This window comes from Hippocampus comes, unplaced genomic scaffold (assembly GCF_001891065.2).
Source record: "Hippocampus comes isolate QL1 unplaced genomic scaffold, H_comes_QL1_v1.1 scaffold67, whole genome shotgun sequence".
Taxonomy (NCBI): Eukaryota; Metazoa; Chordata; class Actinopteri; order Syngnathiformes; family Syngnathidae; genus Hippocampus; species Hippocampus comes.
Genome location: NW_017805221.1, coordinates 1,932,215 through 1,952,672, shown reverse-complemented (window position 1 = coordinate 1,952,672; position 20,458 = coordinate 1,932,215). Strand labels below are relative to the sequence as shown.

Sequence of the window (20,458 nt, the reverse complement as noted above, 5' to 3'; positions counted from 1 at the left end):
ATTTAAACCCAGTCTAAAAAACCGGTGACAAGTTTAGGGGAGAGCAGCTCGCACATCAGTGAAGCAAAACTGAGCACAACTGTAAATTGTGTTAAGCTGCCATCTAGTGGCTAATGAGAGAAATGCACGCATTGGAAAATATGATCGGTTCATTCGGAACATGGGCGCACCAGTTATAACCGGGTGTGCACACTTGTGCAACCACACAATTTCTGTTGTCTCTTCACTTCATTTTTTTAGGTAATATTTCTTCAAATGTGAGCATGAATTATCTTTCCAGGTGCAGTCTTTTGTGGATTGCTAAATCGCACAGGTGTACCTAATAAAATGGCCAGTGAGTGCCTAACCGAAATGGCAAAGAGAGACAAAGGTCAAATCTATTTATTGGTGTAAATCAGAAGAGGAGGTGTAGACATGATGGGCCGGACAATTCTACAACTTGTACTTGGCACAAGGATTCCAACACACCACAACGATGGGCCATTACAATCGCAATGGGGGGAAAAAATGCTGCTGGATGTTCAAGATATTTTGAAATAGTGAAATACGACAGCGCAACGATGAAACAGCTACAAAGACGCTGGAAGCTAACGCCGACAACAGCACGGTGACTAACGCGCAAACACCCTTGACCTTCCTCGCTGTCCCACAAGGATGACACCAGTCTGTCGACTAACAACCCAATCCGCTCATAGACCCGATCCGGTCCAGCTTGAGGCCGAAGCAACCTCGGTTCCACCCCCTCCGCGAGCGCTCCGACTCCACAGGTTTCTGATTGGCCAGGGCACCCCGCAGGAGGCGGAGCCAGGGCGTCTCCGGCTGGACGTCCGCCCATTTGCCAGGAAACTCGGACGCTTTGGCTCCAGAGGACAAGGTGGACTGCTCCTCGGCCGGAGTGCTCAGAAGGTTCTCCAGGTCATCGAAGGTCAGCAGGTCGTTATAGCGATCCAGGAGCTGCTCCATTAACTTCACCGCAACACAAATACAAATTCAATAGAAGGGAGTCTAACTCAATCACGGAGACATTTCATTACTTTCCCCTCTCCATCCTTCAACAACCTCCTTACCCGCCGGGCAAGGACTTAAGTAGATTTTTCAGGCATGTGTAATTCACTTGGGGATTTGATTTATGAATGACTTTTTACTATTACTCGCTACATTTGGAAACAAACATTGTTATTTTTCTCCTGTGTCAAACACGTCTGAAAACTAGATTTAGATTTTAGGGAATTAAGATGCTCACCCCCCTCCCCCGCCCCAAAAAATATGAACAGCAACCTGGAAAAATCTATTTATGAAAAATGCTTGATGTTTGTTCTAAAAATTATTGGAAAAATCTAACTATGAAACAAAAACATCTTTTAGTGTTCAATAATTCTGACTGTACCGTAATCCGAAAAAACACAGACAAGGTGTATTTTCCTTATTTATCATTAGCTAGAGATGCGCCAATACTGACTCCAGTATCGGTGTGTCTGTATTCATACAATATGTGAAACAAATGCTCCGATACTAGGACTCCAACACCATCTTGAGATAGTGATATCTATCTATCTATCTATCTATCTATCTATCTATCTATCAGTGGTTCTTAACCTTGTTAGGTGCGCTGAACCCAACCAGTTCATATGCACATTCACCGAATCCTTCATTGGTGAAAAAAAAACCCAAAATATGATTATTTATTTATTTCACAAATTCAAGACATATTTAAAAAAAAAAAAAAAACACATTTATTAAAAACAGAAAAAAGTAAACAATTAGTATACGTTTTTTTTAAATTGTGGACAAAATGAACCAGCCAGTGATGGCCAAGCAGGCGTGTCATAACTAATTGACATCTTGAGTCGGGTGTGTCTTAACCTCCATGGCAGAGGCTCTGTCAAACCCCTGAGCCCGATTCACCGAACCCCTGGGGTTCCATTGAACCCAGATTAAGAACTACCGATCCCTCTCCCCCCTCCGTGTGTGTGTGTGTGTTTGTTTTGTGGGTACTTTTGGCACTTGTGCCCACTCTACCTGAGCACTCCCAGGGGAAGGGTGAAGTGCGCGAGCCTGAGGCGTCCCCATGGGGGCCAGGATGAGCAGGCTGGCTCCGAGCAGCACGGAGCAAAGCAACATGGTGGCCGGGGTGAAGAGCACAAGCTGGACCACAGGAAAACGCAGGGGCTGCAAGAGATTTGGACAGAGTCATGGGAGTTTTTTCCTGGCTCAACTTGATCATTAGGACAGGGATGTATGACGACGACGATGACGACACCCCCCGTTCCCAATACACACACACCGCCGCTATCTTATTGGGAAATTTTTAACATGTATTTAATTGCTCTTTGCTTTCTTTGAAACACTTTAAAACACTACCTTGCCGGTAAAAGTATTCATTTTATGATACATTTCTGACCAAAATGACACATTTGGCACAATAAAATTCCGAAAACCGATTAAAATCAAGTACAATCAAAGTTATTCTCCAACTTTTTTGTCCCTGTCATTTGACTGTGTTACAATATATTGCCCTTTAGTATTTCACTTTGCAGGGAGAAAAATCTGCAAAAATTGGTCAATATTTTTGGAATGTTGAAAAATCATTCCCTTTGCCTTATGTTGTCATGTGTTAATATATTTTAATACAACTGAGAAAAAAAAAATTTAAATCTAACTTTTTGGGGGATACGTTTGTTGTACTCTATTCTTCTGGTCTAAAATATTGGTATACAATTCAAACAAAAAAAAAAAATAGGATTGAACAGACCGACTCAGTGTAATGCTTGCAGAAGAAAGATGAAGAGTTAAGTTCTTCAAAAGGACAAGCAAGTGTGAAAAATATACTCTTGGGGAAACAAGTAAAAAAGACTTAACTGATGATACAACTAACTTGTTTCAAGCTACCAAATCAAAAGAAAAAAAAAATTTTGATTAAAATCTGTATTAAAAAAAAAAAGCAAAAAAAAAAGCAGAAATCTCTCGCTCTAGGATTAAAAACCAATTCATTTGAAATAATTAAACACAAGTTACCAAATCAACCACGAACACGTCTATATATTTAATTTTCAATCTGTTATAAAAAATTCCCAAAAGCGATGAATGGCAGGAATTCATTTAAAGAGTCCCAGAATGCATTTCCTATTAATCTGAACTAATTTAAGAAAAAAAAAAAGAAAAAGTGAGTGAAGGAACGGCAGAAGCAAATGCGCCTCACCTGTTTGTTGTGCAGCGCCTTGTGTGCGGATGTCTTGTGCGCTCAGTGGCTCTTCTCCATCGTCGGTCTGGGCGACCTCCCACTTGAGGCACCTGCTGAGTGCGTCGTCACTATCTCACTGGCCTGGCCCCGCCTCCTCTTCATCCTCCTCCTCGCCCGCTCTGTGGTGGGATTGAGATGATGATGATGATTTTTCTCCCCAGCCCACCCCGCCGCCTCCACTTGCAAGTTTGTCGTCCTGGCATCAACTGGGATGCTGGGATTTGTTTTTTTAGGAGACGCCTAGTTGATGGCGAGTAACAATGAGCAAACACTTTGCTTGTAGAACTTGCATTTCATTTTTTTTCCCAATTAGCTGTTATCTAGTTGAGTATTTATTTTCTTGACGGCTTTTTACTTTTACTCCCTACCTTTTCAAATAGATGTCTGAACTTTCTATTCATTATATCGACAAAATAAACTCGTCGCTTTTCTTGGACATTGGCAGATGACAACATCAGCTCTTATTGGAATCTTGGGGTGTGTCGTGCATGTTTAAAGCAACTGTAGTTTAGCCTTTCAGTCTGTGAGCTGAATATTAACGCCACCAATTATCATCTCTGTTGCAGGGCTTGAAACCTTTAAGCCGTGGGTCGAACACAAACGGTGCAGCATCAACATGTACACCGACAATATAATGGTACTCGAATTCCTGTATCATTCTCCTGCGTAGAACCAATAAAAGTGCCTTAATAATGATCTGAACTCAAGAGTTATGATTCCCACTGCAATGTGATTGGCTGCTGCATCCAGGCACAAGTGCATGTAATAGCCAATCAGATTGCAGCTGGGCTATAAGCCAGGCACATATAAAAAGTGGTTTTATTATTGTCATTACTGCATGTTTTGTGTCAAAAAAGTAAAATTGTTGAGTGCCATTTTGCTCAATAAAATACCGTATTACTTTACAAGTACATTTTTGAGTCCACTTTGCTCCTTTCAATACAATGAAATTTGCCTTTTTGGTTGTCGATTCCCCGCGAGGTAAAAGCGTCGCGCTCGGCTGACGCAGAAGTAACATCACGACCCATTTTATTTTTCCTATTGTAGACAAAGCGCATCCATCTCTCCACCTCTCGTCTTCGGTGTTTCCCAGCGTGCACCGATCTCCCCTCGCCTTTGGGGAAGTTACAGTCTGTCAGCGCCATCTGCTCGCCGCTACCACCCGCCGCCAAATTACAACACCAGCGAGAAGTTCAACAGCCTCTCATTATTTCAACTACGTCCTTCGGTTCATCACCTAAAACGCAACACATATTTGGCATGAGGTGGTTCATTCGAGACCGAAACTCAGGTGGCGTCGAATTGCTAAGCCCGCGCTCGGAAGGGGGCTTTACATAACTGCTCATAAATACATACAGAGAGAAATTCACCCCTCTCATCTTTTTGGGTGAGGACAACATGTGGGGGTAGGCAGTAGGCGAAAGGGAGAGATTAGCAATCATGGGAGTGAGTGAGGGAGGAAGGCGGTGGGGGGAGGGGGTTAAACTGCCGTGCATGTGATGTCAGCAGAGAGATGAGCACCGTGGGAGGGAGTATTAAAAAAGTAGGCAGCGGGAGAGTGAGGAGAGAAAAAATAAAATGAAAAAAAAATCACCAGGCACAGACCTAGAAAAGATTGATGAGTGAAGCGAGGCCAACCTGCGATGAAACCAAATGTCAGATGAGCGATGGGGGGGATAAAGGATTGTTACTATCCACACAAAAAAGTGAGAAGGCATAGCTGATGTGATGGAGGCAGCGCCGTGATGGGTGAGGCAGAGGGAAAACTGAAACGAAAAAAGGAGCAGCGGCGGTGACACATCACTGTCCAAAACGCACCGAAAGCCACTTGGAGGGATGCTGTGAAGCAGCGGTTTTCAAAGGGTGAGGCAAGCATTCATTTTGAGGAAAATATGATTAGGGTGGTGGGGTGGGGGATAATTAATAAGAATGAAACATACTCCGCTGCCTAAATCAGTTATTCGCACCACCGTGCTGCGCAAATAATCCGGTTTCATTGGATTAAATGCTCCTCCGCTAGATGACACAACGCAAAACTAGCCAGTCATGCAACAGAATCAGCAGCCCCAGATTTTTCGACACCGAGTAAACAGAGACAGCTCATCCCTCGAGTGGAGTAAACTACTGACCACTACTATACGACGGAAATTTTTCTCATGTCAAATATCACAAGCCTCGGTTTAGTGTAGGTTGGCGATCGCTGTCTTAAATCTTCTGCGATCGGCTCAAAGTCATACATCTTTAGATTGACAGTGCACAAAATGACCCCAGATGAGTTCGATTGAGCGCTGTGCCACACTTTGAAAAGCTCTGGTCAAAAAGTTCGGCTAGTAACACAGCAGACGGCTTGGACGGTGATGCGACATGACGACAACCACTGCACAGGAGTTTTGGAACAACCACATCGGGTCCAGGTTTATTACAAGACATCTTTGATGCTATGTGGGACATTATCCGGATGCCAGTCGATCCTACGTAGGTAAAAAAAAAAAAAAAGGAAGGGGGGGTGGGGTGTTAAAAAACACTTCAGTTTCTGAGGCGAGCTCGTCGAGATGCGCGGGCAATGGGCGTGGTGACTTTGGGGGTCTCGCTCTCTGTCAGCACAGCATCTGGTGAAAGAAAGATTGGAGCGCGATGAAGATAAGGGGATGACAGATGGAAATCTTGCTGGATCTTGGGAGTCTTCCACACTTTTTGTGTGTCTTGTGACATCACGCCGACGGGAAATTATTTGTGCTTAATAGTAAAATCAGCGCAACAATTGCCCACATTGTACATCTTAGTCTGGTAAATGTAAACACCTTTCATGGAAAGCAGTGAAACATCTCGCGCTGTTGTAAAAGAACCTCAAGCAACCCCAAGTGTTCACAACCGCTGGGTGGTTTAAGTTTAAGTCAAGTCATGTCGACTCACCCTCTTCGTCCTCCTCTTCATCACTGCTGAAGGTGATGACGGGCTTCTTCTTGGATTTGCGAGTTCTCTGAGGCGTCACGAAGCTGTCCTCGCATTGGCTGGAAACGGATGACTTTGACTGACCTGGATGCCGTGAAAAGACACCAAACGCGGAAATATTAGTCAGACCAATTTCAAAAGAGCGAATATCAGCCGATGAAATCAAATCGGCCAAGCCCGAATAATGACAGTGAATATCGATGAAAAGAGCAAGACCAAGCCGAAGACTCGGCAACAGACCTCTCTTGGACCTGGCTCGACCCCTGGCAGGCATCGGCGTGCGCGCCGCCGCCTTGTCGGTGGCTCGTCCCTCTTTTTGATTTTCGTCCTCCATCTCGGGGCTTTCCACGTTCTCCAGGCCTCGCGTGTGAACAGCCGTCAGTCGCTTCTCAAAGTCATCCACTTGGCCCTGTGACACAAATCAGCGGTCATTAAAGCCAAACGAACGCCACATATTTTGGGTCCTCCGTGTACGGCGGAGTGCCATTCCTGTGGCAGTCATAAAAGCAGACGCAAAGTCAGAATTACAGGAACTATTTGGATGACAAACACCGCTGCTCATCGACTATTTATTAGGGAGTGCTTTCACAACAGCCGATGGTGACGGATTCTCGCATTGAAGTGCGGCACCTTGAACTGGATCTTGGCCCCACGGCGCAGTTTGGCTGTGATGGCGAGCAGAGGCTGGTAGACGCCGGGCTCGGTCAGCTTGTCGCTGTAGCATTCCCAGCATTCCTGCAGCCTCTTGAAGCCACGCTCGCACATGGACAGCAGGGACAGCGAGACGGCCAAGTCGCACCACTGACGCTCTGTCCTGCGAAGGGAAGAGAAGATAGATGAATTTGAGGGACTCAATCTGATTTAGAAAAATTATGCAAATGGAACACCGTTTGGGATCTTTTACTCATGGATTCGGCTTTGTACCGGCATTTGGAACAAATCACATTTGCCATCTATAATTCACTTTGCCAGCGAGTAATGCAAAATGTCCTTCCTTCGATGAGGGATGAGTCAGAGGTGGACCCAAGGCACAGGTCCGGCCCCCATTGTTCCACCTCCGTTCCCCCCAACCGCACGCAATGACTGCCTCCGTGACAAGATGAGTGAAGGCTCTGTCAGTGTGTGATTAATAGGTGAACTGGCATTAAATGTCAGCTTGCCTCTTCACTCACACACACACACACACACACACACACACACACACACACGCACTTACGCACACGCCCACCGCCTGCGTGCTCACAATGGGGCCGCGGCAGGGCACGGTCAAAAAAGACAAAAAGACGGCAAAACAAGAAAGCACAGCACGATGGCCACGCTCTCACCTGGCGGTCCTGAAGCGCTGACAAAGTTTCTCCACCAGAGACTCGGTCTGTCTCTCCTTGGTGATGTAGGAGAAGAGCTGTCTAAAAATAAAAATAATTAATCATAATAAAATATATGTATAGCAAATTGTCGTCGTGGATAAAACACGCCCGTTTTTGTCATTTTTTACTTTAATGTGGTGTCTGCATTTCGGACATTGTAGACATCGAATGCAGTGCAAAAGTGACGCAGGTTGAAATATAAACAAACTAAAAAAAAAAAAAAAAATCCCCAAGTTTTTCCTAAAATGTAAAAATACGGGTACAGACTCGGAAGCAACATCTATGAACAACATGTGTTGTTCCACACACTTGTTCGTGCTCATGCAAATGTCAATAGTCGCTTAAACTATTGCCAATATTTTTTTCCTGTGTAATACTCAGGAAAATAGCCGGTTTCAAGGCAGGAGTTTTGTAGCGCCCATTCGCTGCCTATTTTAATGAACCGACGGGGTCACAGGACTCGGAGGTCTGCCAATAAGCTAGCAGTCACGCAATAGGTTGCCGAAAAAGATTTTCGCTCTGGGATTGTGTATCTTGGGTTGAATTTTTTTAATTAAAGATCTTAAATTCTCCCTCTTCTGCAGTCTAAATTTACCTCACGTCTTCAGCCAAACAGTACGCGTTCGTTTGATTGTCGTAAGGACTGCAGCTCGTGATTTCTCCGGCGATGCTCAGCTGAAACACTGATGTATTCTTATTCTGAACAAGACAAGCGGTTTATGTCCTCCTCACCCGTCTTCACCATGGTTTAGAATTTCTTTGGGTCAGGACAATAGCCTGACTTAATATGAAAAGAGGAGGAATATTATATGGCTAATTTTATTTATTTTTTTTTTACCAATTCAGTTTCTCATTTGGCCCCTTATGGAAAATGACTTGCCCACCGCTGCCTTAAATACTCAAGAATCTGACAAGTCATCATGCAGCCAACCTACTTCATGACGGTGTTGAAGTCCTCTGGGCTCATGCCCCTGTCTGGGTCAGACAGACGACTGATGATGTCCGGAAGCAGGTTGTAAATTGCGTTGTCCTGATGGTGGGAGATGATTGGCATGTCGCAGTGAGCGCAAACCCAATTATTTTCATTCGAAACTCCAACGTGTGGGAGCGCGCACCTTGGAGGCCAGCTCGTTGAAGAAGTTGAGGGCCAGGCTGGCGATGTGCGGCTCAGGGTCAATTAGCAGCACGGCCACCTCGCTGACTTGCCCTTTGACCTTCAGCACGTCCTTAAGCACCAATTGAGTCAGCACTGTCACGGCCGTCTGCCTCACCGAGGGGACCTCGTCACTGAGCCTGCGAGAGGAGGATGTCACATTAGCATAACGAGACAACCCTCCGGCAAACGCGATATTGCCAACGTTGCCATCGGTGGAGGGCGGTCATTTTAGCGCGGACGTCGCTGACGGGTACGCATCCTAAAAAGATGTTCTAAATTCGTTTTGGTGGAGTGCCAAGGAGTGATGATTCCACCAGTTGCAACGAGAGTTCAAATCTTTGATGGGGGGGATTAACATGTACATGCAGGGTCAGAAATGAGTATCAAACCATTTCACCCAGATCATGCATTTGGCAGTCATTTAAATTCAACAAGTCCTGTCAAACAGGTACATGTATGACTTCAAATTTCAAATCTTCATCACTTCAGGGTTTCATGTGTTCTGCTTGCTTGTACATAATGACAAGACCAAACTATCACAGAAATGAGTCGCGGGTGAGCTGGATGCCATCCCAATATGATTGTTTTTGGGAGAGATAATCTAAAAAGTTTGCCTCAGTCAAACTCACACCACAAAAGAAACTCATTAGCCGTTCCTCATTTATGGATTTCTGGCAGAAGATGAGAAACGCGTACACGGCACTTGCTCATGCCAGTGCAGGGGCTTAGCGCGGCAATGAACGGCGTAATTAATTCTTAATACGCTTATCTGAAGGCCCCAAGGCGGCAGCAGCTTCGAGGAGAGTGGAGGTGTTTGTGTGGGAGACAATTAGAGAGGGGGAGGACCTTATCAGGTAGGAAACACTGGGAGGGCAATGAGGCAGGAGAAAGGAAGTGACTGTTTGACAATTCCCCAACACCTAAACATGCGCATTGTAATTAAACTTCAAATGGAACGCCAGCTTCTAAGTTGGCCGTAGGGCACCGGCTTTTACTTTTGTCTCCATTAAAGTGTTTTTAATGTCAAGTTCTTGACACGAGTATAAAACATTTCATTTCCTTCCTACTTTCTCAGCCACTCTGCATAATTACACCAGAGTGACCGGCCACAATCTGTTACATGCTATTAATTAAACGCTTGATGAGACAAGACCTTGTCTACAGCGCCACAACCCACACTTCATAAAGTGCTGGCCTTGTTGCCATAGCGACCATATATGAGCTTGACCACGCAGCCATCGCAAGTTAGTTACAAATGGAAGAAGTAAACTTCTGCTCATTGCGATTCAGTGGAGTGTATTGATAGTGGCAAGGCGCTGAGAGGGATGACACACTTGAGGCATTGCCCCCCCCCACCCCCCAAAGTAATTGTTCAAGAAGACAATCAGCACCACCGCCAGCGCAGCTTAGCCATCTGGTGTTCTATTCTGTAAGATCCCACAGCGGGCCTGTAACCGTGACAAATGAATGTTTCCGGGGGTTAATTGGAACGACAGCAACATGTGGTTTTTGAGACATCGGGACTTTACCTGGCGTATAAATTCTGGGTCCAGGGCTCCAATATGTTAGGGAAGCGGACAGTGAGGTCTCCCAGGGCAATGATGGCATTGGCCCTGACGACAGGGAGAGTCGAGCGCTCCAGCACTGTAAACATGAGACGGGCATTCTCCTCACAAACCGATGGGCTGGAGGAAGAGAAGGAAAACACCAATGATCATGCTCATAATTGGCATTTTCGTTTTGAGAGAACAAAACAGCAGGCGCTGCGCTTACCTAATCATCATGTACTGTGACAGGGCCAGACAGGCAGCTGCGGTGAGCTGAGGGTGGGAATAGTGTCCAGGGGAGCTGCAGACTTTCACCAGCAAGGGAAGGAATGCACTCAGCAGGTTCTCCTCTTCAGGAGACAATATGGCGGGTGGGGTGCAAGCAAAACGCACCGTTAGTATGTCAACACAGCGGCGTGCATTTAATGAGTGGCTAAATCCAGGACACAAAAGGAGACGATCGGATGCAGTCGTTACCGGCCAGTAATTCCGTTTCGCAGATCTTCCTGATGAGCTCGGCCTCCGTGTCTTCCGCAGAGGCGCCGACCAAGCCGAGCTCCTCCTCCATTGCGCTCTCATTTGCCGTTAGCTGTTGCAAAAAAATTCAAGGTTGACGGAACCATTTTGGGTATCGACAAGCTCAAAGCTTGACACTTCATCACACAGATTTCAGACCAAAACTGCTGGTAGTTCATTTGGAGATTGTTTTCATTGCTTTGGACCCCACAAATATAAATGCTGCTTTTGTCTGTCAATGTCTTAAAGACGGCGGAGGTACCAGGGGTGAGGTAAAGACTGAAACTTTTTTTTGTTGTTATCAAAAGGTCTAGTACAGAATTTGTTCACCTTCAAAAAAGCTCAGTCAAAAAAAAAATACACATATATATATGTATATATATATATGCAATAATAAATAAAAATAATCAGTCATTGAAAAAAATAAAAATCAGAGGTGCCGATTCTGAACCAGGTATAACCGCCAAAATGTCGCGTGCTCGACTCGTACACGCAGCAGTCATGGCGCACCTTTGCTTTGCTGGATGGACCCTTTTCTTTCTCCTCTCTCTCTTCAGTCTCGAATCGCCGCCTCCGCAGCTCACCGCTCACGCTGCGCTCGAGGTGAGCCACCTGCCAGAAGGCCACGCTGCCACACAGGGCCAACAGCTGAGCCAGGCACACACAATTCACTGCGGGAGAGGAGAGCAGGTGTCAAGCAAGAGTGTGGTGCTGGGGGGGAGGGGGGTGGGCGTTGGGGGAACAAGCACTCATCAATGAGAGTTGTCGTTTACCTTGCTCACCAGACTCTTGAGATCCCTCTTGTGGTTGATCGACATCCTTATTAACCTCGGCGCCTTGGGAAATTTGATCCAGCAGGAGTCTAGCGGTGCGTTGGATCAACCGGGAGCACAGCTGGTCAGGGGATTCGGCCAGAAAGTAGGTGAGACGGACGGCTTGCTCCATGAAACTCTGCCAGTGTGGGTCCTCCATCATGGCACCTGGAAAAAAAAAAAAACACCCACGGGCAGCATATAAAACGGACCGAAAAAACAAACACACTCAGCACAACTCTCAAAAAGGAAAAAAAAAACCTTTCGATACCTTCAGCAATTGCTTGTGTGAGGCGGGTAAAGAGCTGATGTTCTTGAGGGAGTCTGAATGGGGCACCTCTTGATTGCTAATGAAAGAAACATTGTGTTTTATTAACATTGTAGCAGTCTCGTTATATCAGTATCTCATTAAATAAAGTAATAAAATAGTGTGCATTTACTTCACGAATTTTAAATGTATTACCGGGAATGTGTTTTTTTTTTTGGAGGGGAGGGTCAGTTCGATTTTTTTTTTAATGCTGATTAAGAGTAAAATTGGGACACCGTTTCCAAAAGTGCAGTCATTTTTCCCCCTAGCACTCCTAAGTTTTTCCTCCACCCCTTACCACATAAGCAAAATTCCACGAATTAGCTGTAATAAAACCTGCCATCTTATTATGATTGGACTCATCTACAGCTATGTGCACAGTGAGAGGTGTGTGCGGCTCCCAATAGGTCAGTACTCTGAATATCTGCAAACGTAAAGCTGGGCAATAGTAGGAATTGAGAGGCTTGGTGTTGGCTCTTCTCTTGTGTAACAATACGGCTTACCCTAACATGATCGGTGATGCTGCAGATGGCGATCACGGTGTCTCTTGCCAGAAGAAAGTCCTCCGTCACTTTTTCTCCCAGCGCCACAGAACAAAGCGTGTCCAGATTGCTGAGGACCACCTCCCTTTCTGCCCTGTTTACAAACACATCCATGCAGCGAGGACATGCGGGCAAAGCGTACGCTATTATGCAAACGTATGGCCTACATTAACTCAAGCGCTGTGAGGCGGCCTAGCCGATGTGCAGCCGCCGGCCGGAAAATGTACGTGGGAAGCCGGGTTATAGAAGAAAACGCGTGAGGTTTAATGCTTGTGAATGCTGCCGGCTGGATGAAGTCAGGCAGCGGTGTGGGCGGACGTCAGATCGTCTCGCTTTACTCTCGCTCACTCTTCCCCGAAGCGATGGAAGTCTTTGAGCGCGAAACACTAAAAATATATATACAGACGTATGTATATATTCAGAGAAATGCACTGGCAGCATTTCGATGTATTTGGTTGCGGCTGCGATCGCACAGAAAAGCAACTGATGATCAGAGTGTTGTTACAAATGAGATGATTTGCCGGATGACGCAGGAGCAACATTTTCAGGATCGCGGCTTGGCACGATTGTCATAAGATGTATATTTATGTACAAACTAGATCTAATTGACATGTTTCCTCTTGGCGCAACCCCCCCCCCCCACCCTGGCAGGTTGGCATGCTGTTCCTGAACCAAAACTTGATGGCAAACTGTGAGCATTCTCCTCTTTGCAAAGTGTGCAAGTGACCCGAAAGAAGTTGTCGTCTCACCGTGCAGCCATGCCCAGTAGGAGCACAGCCGCTCGCCTGTACAAAGGCGAGCTTTCGGTTTTGCCAGTAAACCTTTCCCACAGAACCTGCACCACGGTCGACTCCAGACTGTTGCCGCTACCAAAGAACTCCTGCACCTACGGGGACATCGTTGGAAGTTTCGCGGTTGGGTGACTAAATTAGCATCAAAGAGCACGATAGGCCTGATTATCATTCCGCATCGACGTACGGTCACGAAAGAACCACTCACTATTTCCTCCAGACACTGAATTGTTCCCAGAGATGCATCCACCATCAGTTCCGACAGACTGTCCACAAGAGTCTGAGCTTTCATCCTGGAGGGATAAAAGAAGATTAGTTTTACGCTAGATTTAGCTACTCGGCTAAAAGTAAATTGACACAGGGAGACGCTTGCCCAGGGTAATTTAATTTTTTTTTAAAGTACAGAGGTCCACGAGGGTAAAGATGCTTCTATGTTACTGGCGGTAAAAGTGTTGTCTGGACCTGATGGTGTCTCCTTTGGGGTTGAGATAGAGGCGCCGGTAGGCCTGGACGACAGCATCTTTGATGGCCGAGTCAGTCGACCAAACCAGAGGCAACATCTTCCGCACACCACTGAGAGAGTTGGCGACGCCAAATTCGCAGACTGTAACGCAAAACTGCACCGCCTCCTGGACCACTAACAATAAAATCAACACACGTATCAGACACGAGCACTTGCAACTCTTGAAAACACTTGAAGACATTCAACCTGAAGTTGTTTTCCAGTACAGCATGGCGTTAATGACAGAGATGGCTCTCTCCACTTGAAGGGCGAAGGTTTCCGTATCTCGGAGGTACTGCACCAACATCTCCTGCTTCTTCCGCTCCGCATCGTCCGCCTCCTTCTCTCCTTCTTTCTGTGGCGTGGGAGGCAAGTTTTGACTGTGCTCAGGGGTGTCCTCATCAGAGCCTAAAGAGAGGGACGAAAAAATGTTTGTGTCAAAATTTCAGGATTTTTTTTTAGGTTATCATCTGGAGATATTCACTTAGTTTGTCCATATTTAAAATGACAATTTTGTCATAAGGTTGGTTAGGAAGTGTGTGGTCCTGTGTGACCCCTGCCCCCTCCAACGTTTGAGTTGTCCAATCCTTGGTTACAGTACAGCGTCATTGTCATAGAGGCTGCTTTCTGACATGCTCAAAATGCCATTTCTATTATGAACTCGTCAATTATAATTAAGTAACATAAAAAGATGTCAAAGGAACGTCCTCTGACTATAATGACACACGGGAACGGAATTTTAACAGAGTTCAGAAGCCGAGAGCATTTGTGCTGAGTGACGCACAAAGTGAAGTGAATGAAGGGTTCACCTTTGAAAAGACGGGCCAGCGTGTCCATTAGAGTCTCTGCGGTGAGAGCGGACACGGCGGCAAACATCTCCGATTCGGGGAAACGGCTGAGGGCCTTAATACAAAGACGCACAGCATTCCTGCACAAGCGAGAAGAAAACGGTCACCCATAAATGTTGTGCCAGTGGCGACCTTGGCGCTTACCTGTACTTGTTGACTCGCAGGTACTGAGCAATCATCACTGCTGTCGCCCTACAATCCTCCATCTCGTTTACTTCCTTTACATCCGCCTCCTCCCCCTCCTCATGCTGGCCCTTCTCAGAATCACCCGAGCGCTCCAGCTCGGTGTCGACAGTGATGCGCAGTTCAGGCTCCATGGCGGCCCACAGCTCGGACGCTTTAATCACTGCAGAGACAAGTGGACATGGCGACATGTTCCAGACCCATACCACATTTTTTTAAAATTTAATTTTACCCCTCCCACACTTTCTGAACACCTTATAAAAAAAAAAAAAAAAAAAGTCCCCACCACATGCTTCCAAATTATTTCGATAGAAAATCCAGTATGCATATGACAGTAGTGTCTGAATATGCATGTGCCTTTAAGAGGCAGGAAACAGCGCGCCAAGGAATGTCCGGGCAAGATTTGTAGCAGCTTCTTTGACAGTATACTAAGAGTGTATTTGAGTTCTGTTTGTAGACTCTGGCTTTCCTTTCCCACATGCAAGGGCATTGCAGAAAATATACCAAAAAAAAAAAAAGTTGTAGTGGGGTAACTTTGAAATTAGAAAGTCCTTGTTCTTGAAGCCAACCACGTAAAACTGTGCGGTGCCCTCATTTGCTCTTACTTTGTCACGTTCCGGCGCACCAGCGCTTTTCATCTTGTTGTACGATATATGTGGAATTGTGGTCTTTACGAAGCCTTTCCAATTATATTGAAAGGCTTTCTGAAGAACAACCCACTACACTCACATTAATGAACCCACACAAACTTGAATGGGTTCCGTTGAGCTGGGAAACAGGTGTAACTTTATGACTCAAAGCACTTAGTGAATGCGTCCGAGACATTTGATGCGGCTAAAAGCGGAAGCATTGCGTCAGGCTCATCAAAAGTAAATTCTTGCGGCCGAACAAAGAAGTCGGATGACGTATGGGCACCCGGAGGGCGAGCGCTGTGTTTTTTAAAAGTGAGATGGGAGAAATGTGATCACAAGGAGATACTTCGGCGCATGCCCTGCTGTGTTGAGGTAAAATGCAACCGGTATTTGGCCCTCAGATTACCAAAGACGCAACTCATTGCTGACCGAACAGTGAAAACAGCTGGGCGAACTTCAGGTACCTCTCCCCACACCCACACCCACACCCACACCCACACACCCACCCACACACACACACACACACGCACACACACACACACGCACGCACACACGCACACACGCACACACACACACAAACTGTGGGCTTCATCCACAAAATTGCTCCAATGTAACTTTCACAGGAGAACGAGTGGTGGAGCCGGGTTACTGTCGGTGGGCCCTTACAGCAGAGCAACAAGGCTCCCTTACACTGCCAAGATTACCCGCCAGTTGAGGCAAAAAGCAGCCAGCTGTTGTTCACTCAGCTCGTATTCGCCTTGGTTTCATCATCGGGCAACCGGGCCGAGACCACACGAGGAAAGAAGAGTCCTCAATCAACAAGAGTGACGCTCACCTGGCGCGCCTCCGTGCAGCTTCTCTTTCATCTCTCTCAGCTTCGCCGTCTCTTTCTCCAGAGGTTTTTTCAGATCGGCGCTGCTCAACTGAAAGTCACAAAGACTTCCGTGACGTTTTGAGAGAGTGAAAGGGAGGGATTGTAAATTCTTCTGACTGGGGTTACCTTGCAACTGTAAGGGTTGTGCTCAATGAAGGCTGCCAGCAGCTGGATGGCGCTCTTGACCACATTGACGGATTTGTCCATCAGTCTGCCCACGGCGAGGCCCATCACCTCACTGTACCGACACAGTGGCAAGGCCTAAGCACGGGAAAGGGCGCCAAGTCAGTAAACTCAACGTCACAAGATGAATTTTCAAGACTCGGGGAGCTTACTTTGCTGTTGACAATGCGCGTGTACACCTGCAAGACGCGCGCCCTGACGTAAGAGTGCGTGTCGTGCAGGTGCTCCTGCACGGTGTCGAAGAAGCGGTCGCGGTCGGCTTTGCCGGACTCTTCCAGTCCGTCTCCGCACAGGACGCGCACCAGGATGTCCCCCAGGACCTCGCACACGGCCACGCGCATTGTGTGGCTCTAGACGACAGTGAGACAAACGTAGAAGTCTTCAGAAGGGAGAAATGGCGGTCGGGAGGATGGAGGTGTTAAAAATGTGAAATACCTCTCCTTCCAGGTGGGTGATAAGTACACTGATGTTGGGGATCATTAACTCGGGTACAAGTGCACTGAGTTCAGACAGGAAAGATGAAAATGCTTTGACCCCTGACCCCTCCCTTGCAAGCTCCTCACTTGACTTCTGGCCAATCTCTCTGAAGAGGGAAGAGAAAGCGGGGAAAAAAAGTATATATATTGTTCATTAGTTTAACCGAAAGGCAGACACTTATAAACAAATACTTGGACCCCGGTTCAAAACTGAAAGGCTATTTCAAGCAAAATGGACATGGACATAAATATCCTCACGGGTGCTTTGTAATAAAAAAAAAAACAAAACAATGTTATGAAACGCACTGGAACATAAAGAAAGAGTGGAAAAGAGAGAGAGAGAGAGAGAGAGAAGGGGGGGGGGTATGTTGCGACATTCCTAATATATTTACCAAGCGGCACTGGATCAAAAAAATAATAAATAATCATGTTTTTTAATATAGCAGTGGAAAATGTTTTTTTTTAAACCCAAGTCATCGACGATTAAAATAATCGTTAGTTGGAGCAAAGTATGCAAACTAACCTTATGACTTCCCCGATGATGGCCCTGACACCATATTCAGTGCTCCACACAGACACAGCCTGAGCAAACACCGATGACAACTGTTCAAAGTGTTGCAGCAGCTGAATCACCTTTACACTTGCACCTGTTGGGCAGAAGATTAAAAACGCACCAAGGTTATCCCAACGCAAACAAGTGTGCATTGCTCTGACTGGCCATGTAGCATGCATGTTAACATCTGCTCCATGCTACTTGCCAGTGTTTTAATTTTTTTTTTAAAACGGCTTGTCCCTGTTGAACAAACCGCTTAAAGCGCATCGCTGAGTGCGGCGCTGTTTTATTTCCAATTCACTCAAGTGGCAGCGTATCTTGACAGAGCCACTTACAAAACATTTCCATGTCGCCGTATTTCAACAATGTAGGCTTGCTTGGATAATTCTGAGCCTTACCGAGGAGGTGATTGTACTTCTTGATCAGCAAGCCGAGAAGATGGATGATTCCCTCCCTGGTGGGTTTGCTCTTGACGTGGCCGATGGTCGGATTCTCAAGTAGCTTGTAGCAACAGCAAGTCACGCAGCTAAGGAAAGGAAAAGACAATGAGGAACTTGGACAGTATTTGGAGAAAACATCTGCACCACAACCTACAGCTTTGCACAGTCACAACCTGAGCGCGACATCAATTAGCATTGGTCGGTACTGCTTTTATTATTCAAATTGAGGTGGCAAAACGAGCCATTGTATGTATTTGTTAGGGCAAACTATGCCATTAAGTACCTGGTGAACTCTTCTTCAACAAGAGAAAGATTCCAGAGGGAGCGGATGTCCAACTGGATGAGCTGCCCGAGGGCCTGAAGAACTCGCTCCCGCTCATTGTCCCACTGCTGGAGTCCCTCACCTGTTTTGGCCTTTTTGCCACTCTGAGCAAAGAGTGCAACGACTTCAGTGTATCACATGGGACAAAAGGCAAATTTGTAGTCGTCCAAATGCCCTCAGATTACCAAAGACTGTAGCTCATGCCTGCCAAACCCTCTAAAGAGACTATATCCTCTTGCCAACTGCTACGTATAAACTCATACATCACACACGCACAAAAACAGACAGACATGCACACATTGTTTGACAACTCCTACCTGTCCCATCCCATTACTCTGAGGAGGACAGAAGTTATAGAAGCAGCGTCAGTCTTTAGTGTAGGTGGGCCCTTACAGGAGTGAAATATAACTATGACACAACCAAGATTACCCATCAAACAGAAAGCAAGTGATCATAATCCCTGGCATGACAGATCACCCTACTGCCGTGGCTTCATCACTGGGCATTTGCACACATTAAAAATAAATAAAATAAAAAATAACTTCCTGAAAAGCATTTGTCCAAGTCTTACCTTGCCAGGTGCTGCGATGAAGCTCTGCCTATAAGAGTCACTTTCAAGACTCTCTGTGATTTTGCAGAGCAAGAAGACGCTCATTTTCACAGCATTGAGATTCTCTTTTCGCTCCGCTGCAGAGACCGAGGTAGAGATGAGCAATGAGGGGAGGGAGGTTGACAGGCTGCTGACAACTGCAACAAAAACAAACAAGAAATGTACCACCGGCCAGTCTTTTAGTCGAAACATTTAAAACCTTCAACGTGAACAATTCTAACCTTGCACCAGCAAATCCAGAGTGTCCTCTTTCACACCCAGCTCCACAGAGTTGGAATGCCTTTAAAAGTCAACACCAACTTGTACGGTTAATAAACAGTCACGTATGTAACATGGAATCATGGTTGTGTACAATCCTGATGCATGGTGCTTTACAGTCTCTCTGTTAACTGCTTTGCTTTCATCTTTTGGCATGTACACGCAATTACAACTCCTTCTTTGGGGAGCTAATAATTTGCGGCCGGCTGTGCTGATTCCAAGCAAACAGTCGAGGGTCACCGCATCCGATTGCAAAGATCAGTGCAGTTCATTGAAACCATCACTTACTGTAATACACTGTAGGCTGTGTCAAAGTGTTCCAGGATGCACAAAGGGCCTTGACTTCTCAATGCAGTCTTGAATTCTGAGTTAAACAGAGGCAAAAATATAAGATTGAGAACATCTTTACACATTAGGCTGTCATGAGAATCGCTGCTTGCCTATCACTACATAGTGCGTTTGCCATTTTGTACTGCTGTTCCAGTAGTGAGTATGCCCTATATTAGAGTCTCAAGATACATTGAGACCCTAATATAGGGCATACAGTGCATCTTGAAAAGCAATATATATCCCATTAGACACTGGACATAAAGTGATGTCTGCAGCAATTTAATAGGACACAGTGATTACAATACGGTTACAAAGCATTTATTTAGTTCATAGCGCCGAGGCAGTAGGATTTGACAGAATGATTATAAAGCACAACCTTACGAAGATGACCACTCACTGTGAAGATGGGACGGTAGTTGTTTTGGGGAAAGCACATCTTGCACGACGTACTGGTTTACCCCCCCGGTCTTGACCAGGTCACCCACGCACACGGGCACAAAAAAGTCCCACGACATGCCTGTGGAAGAAAATAAAAAAATTGCGTCAAAGCTAAGGCTCACGTTACCACTGGAAACCACATTTCTTTGTTCTCGCTCTTGAACTTGTCGTTCTTTGAATGACTCAACAGAAAAAAAGCAATAATGGGGTAAAAACGTAACTGAAGGAAAAGCTTGAGAAGTGCATTTCACCAAAAGTATTTTCAAAACAAGTTATCGGCGCTGTTCGTGAACCAGGCATGCTAACTAGCATTTAGCCACGTCTGCAGTGGCGACATTACTGGTAAATGCATTCAATTCATTGTTATTGGACGAAAGACTCGCTGTGTAAGTTTTACACATCTGACTTACCTTTGAAATTCGCTGTCCCGTTCACCGCGATGTCGACGGGAGCAGACGAATGTTTTTAATAATGTTTTGGTCCACACTTAGCAAACTGTGAAACCGCTCTCGGATTTTCAAATTTCTAGCACATCGCGCCAAATCGTCAGGGCTTAAGTTACGTCATACATACGCGAC

At 45.9% G+C, this 20,458-nt stretch overlaps 2 protein-coding genes across 3 annotated transcripts; both read right to left on the bottom strand.

Annotated features, from left to right (window-relative positions):
* Window positions 1–364: 364 nt before the first annotated feature.
* On the bottom strand, window positions 365–3,659 carry nppcl (natriuretic peptide C-like). Its single transcript, XM_019869149.1, has 3 exons — window positions 3,200–3,659; window positions 2,020–2,169; window positions 365–966 (listed from the first exon to the last, which is right to left on the bottom strand). The coding sequence occupies exons 2-3, from the start codon at window positions 2,119–2,121 to the stop codon at window positions 673–675; spliced, it is 396 nt and encodes a 131-aa protein (XP_019724708.1). The 5' UTR covers window positions 2,122–2,169; window positions 3,200–3,659; the 3' UTR covers window positions 365–672.
* A 1,968-nt stretch (window positions 3,660–5,627) lies between these two features.
* On the bottom strand, window positions 5,628–20,426 carry ncapd2 (non-SMC condensin I complex, subunit D2). 2 transcript variants are annotated; one of them, XM_019869145.1, is made up of 32 exons: window positions 20,291–20,426; window positions 19,840–19,959; window positions 19,401–19,476; window positions 19,076–19,134; window positions 18,816–18,991; window positions 18,206–18,348; window positions 17,881–18,008; window positions 17,453–17,576; window positions 16,889–17,036; window positions 16,606–16,803; window positions 16,397–16,531; window positions 16,232–16,319; window positions 14,726–14,927; window positions 14,543–14,661; window positions 13,941–14,141; window positions 13,694–13,868; window positions 13,440–13,524; window positions 13,190–13,326; window positions 12,402–12,534; window positions 11,863–11,938; window positions 11,553–11,759; window positions 11,290–11,450; window positions 10,741–10,852; window positions 10,490–10,613; window positions 10,246–10,401; window positions 8,676–8,853; window positions 8,496–8,590; window positions 7,519–7,599; window positions 6,824–7,007; window positions 6,434–6,602; window positions 6,155–6,277; window positions 5,628–5,850 (listed from the first exon to the last, which is right to left on the bottom strand). In XM_019869145.1, exons 2-32 carry the CDS (start codon window positions 19,955–19,957, stop codon window positions 5,768–5,770), a joined length of 4,194 nt encoding a protein of 1,397 aa, XP_019724704.1. In that variant the 5' UTR covers window positions 19,958–19,959; window positions 20,291–20,426; the 3' UTR covers window positions 5,628–5,767. The 2 variants fall into 2 exon arrangements, with proteins under 2 accessions (XP_019724704.1, XP_019724706.1); XM_019869147.1 differs by having other exon boundaries at window positions 11,562–11,759.
* Between the last annotated feature and the right edge of the window lie 32 nt (window positions 20,427–20,458).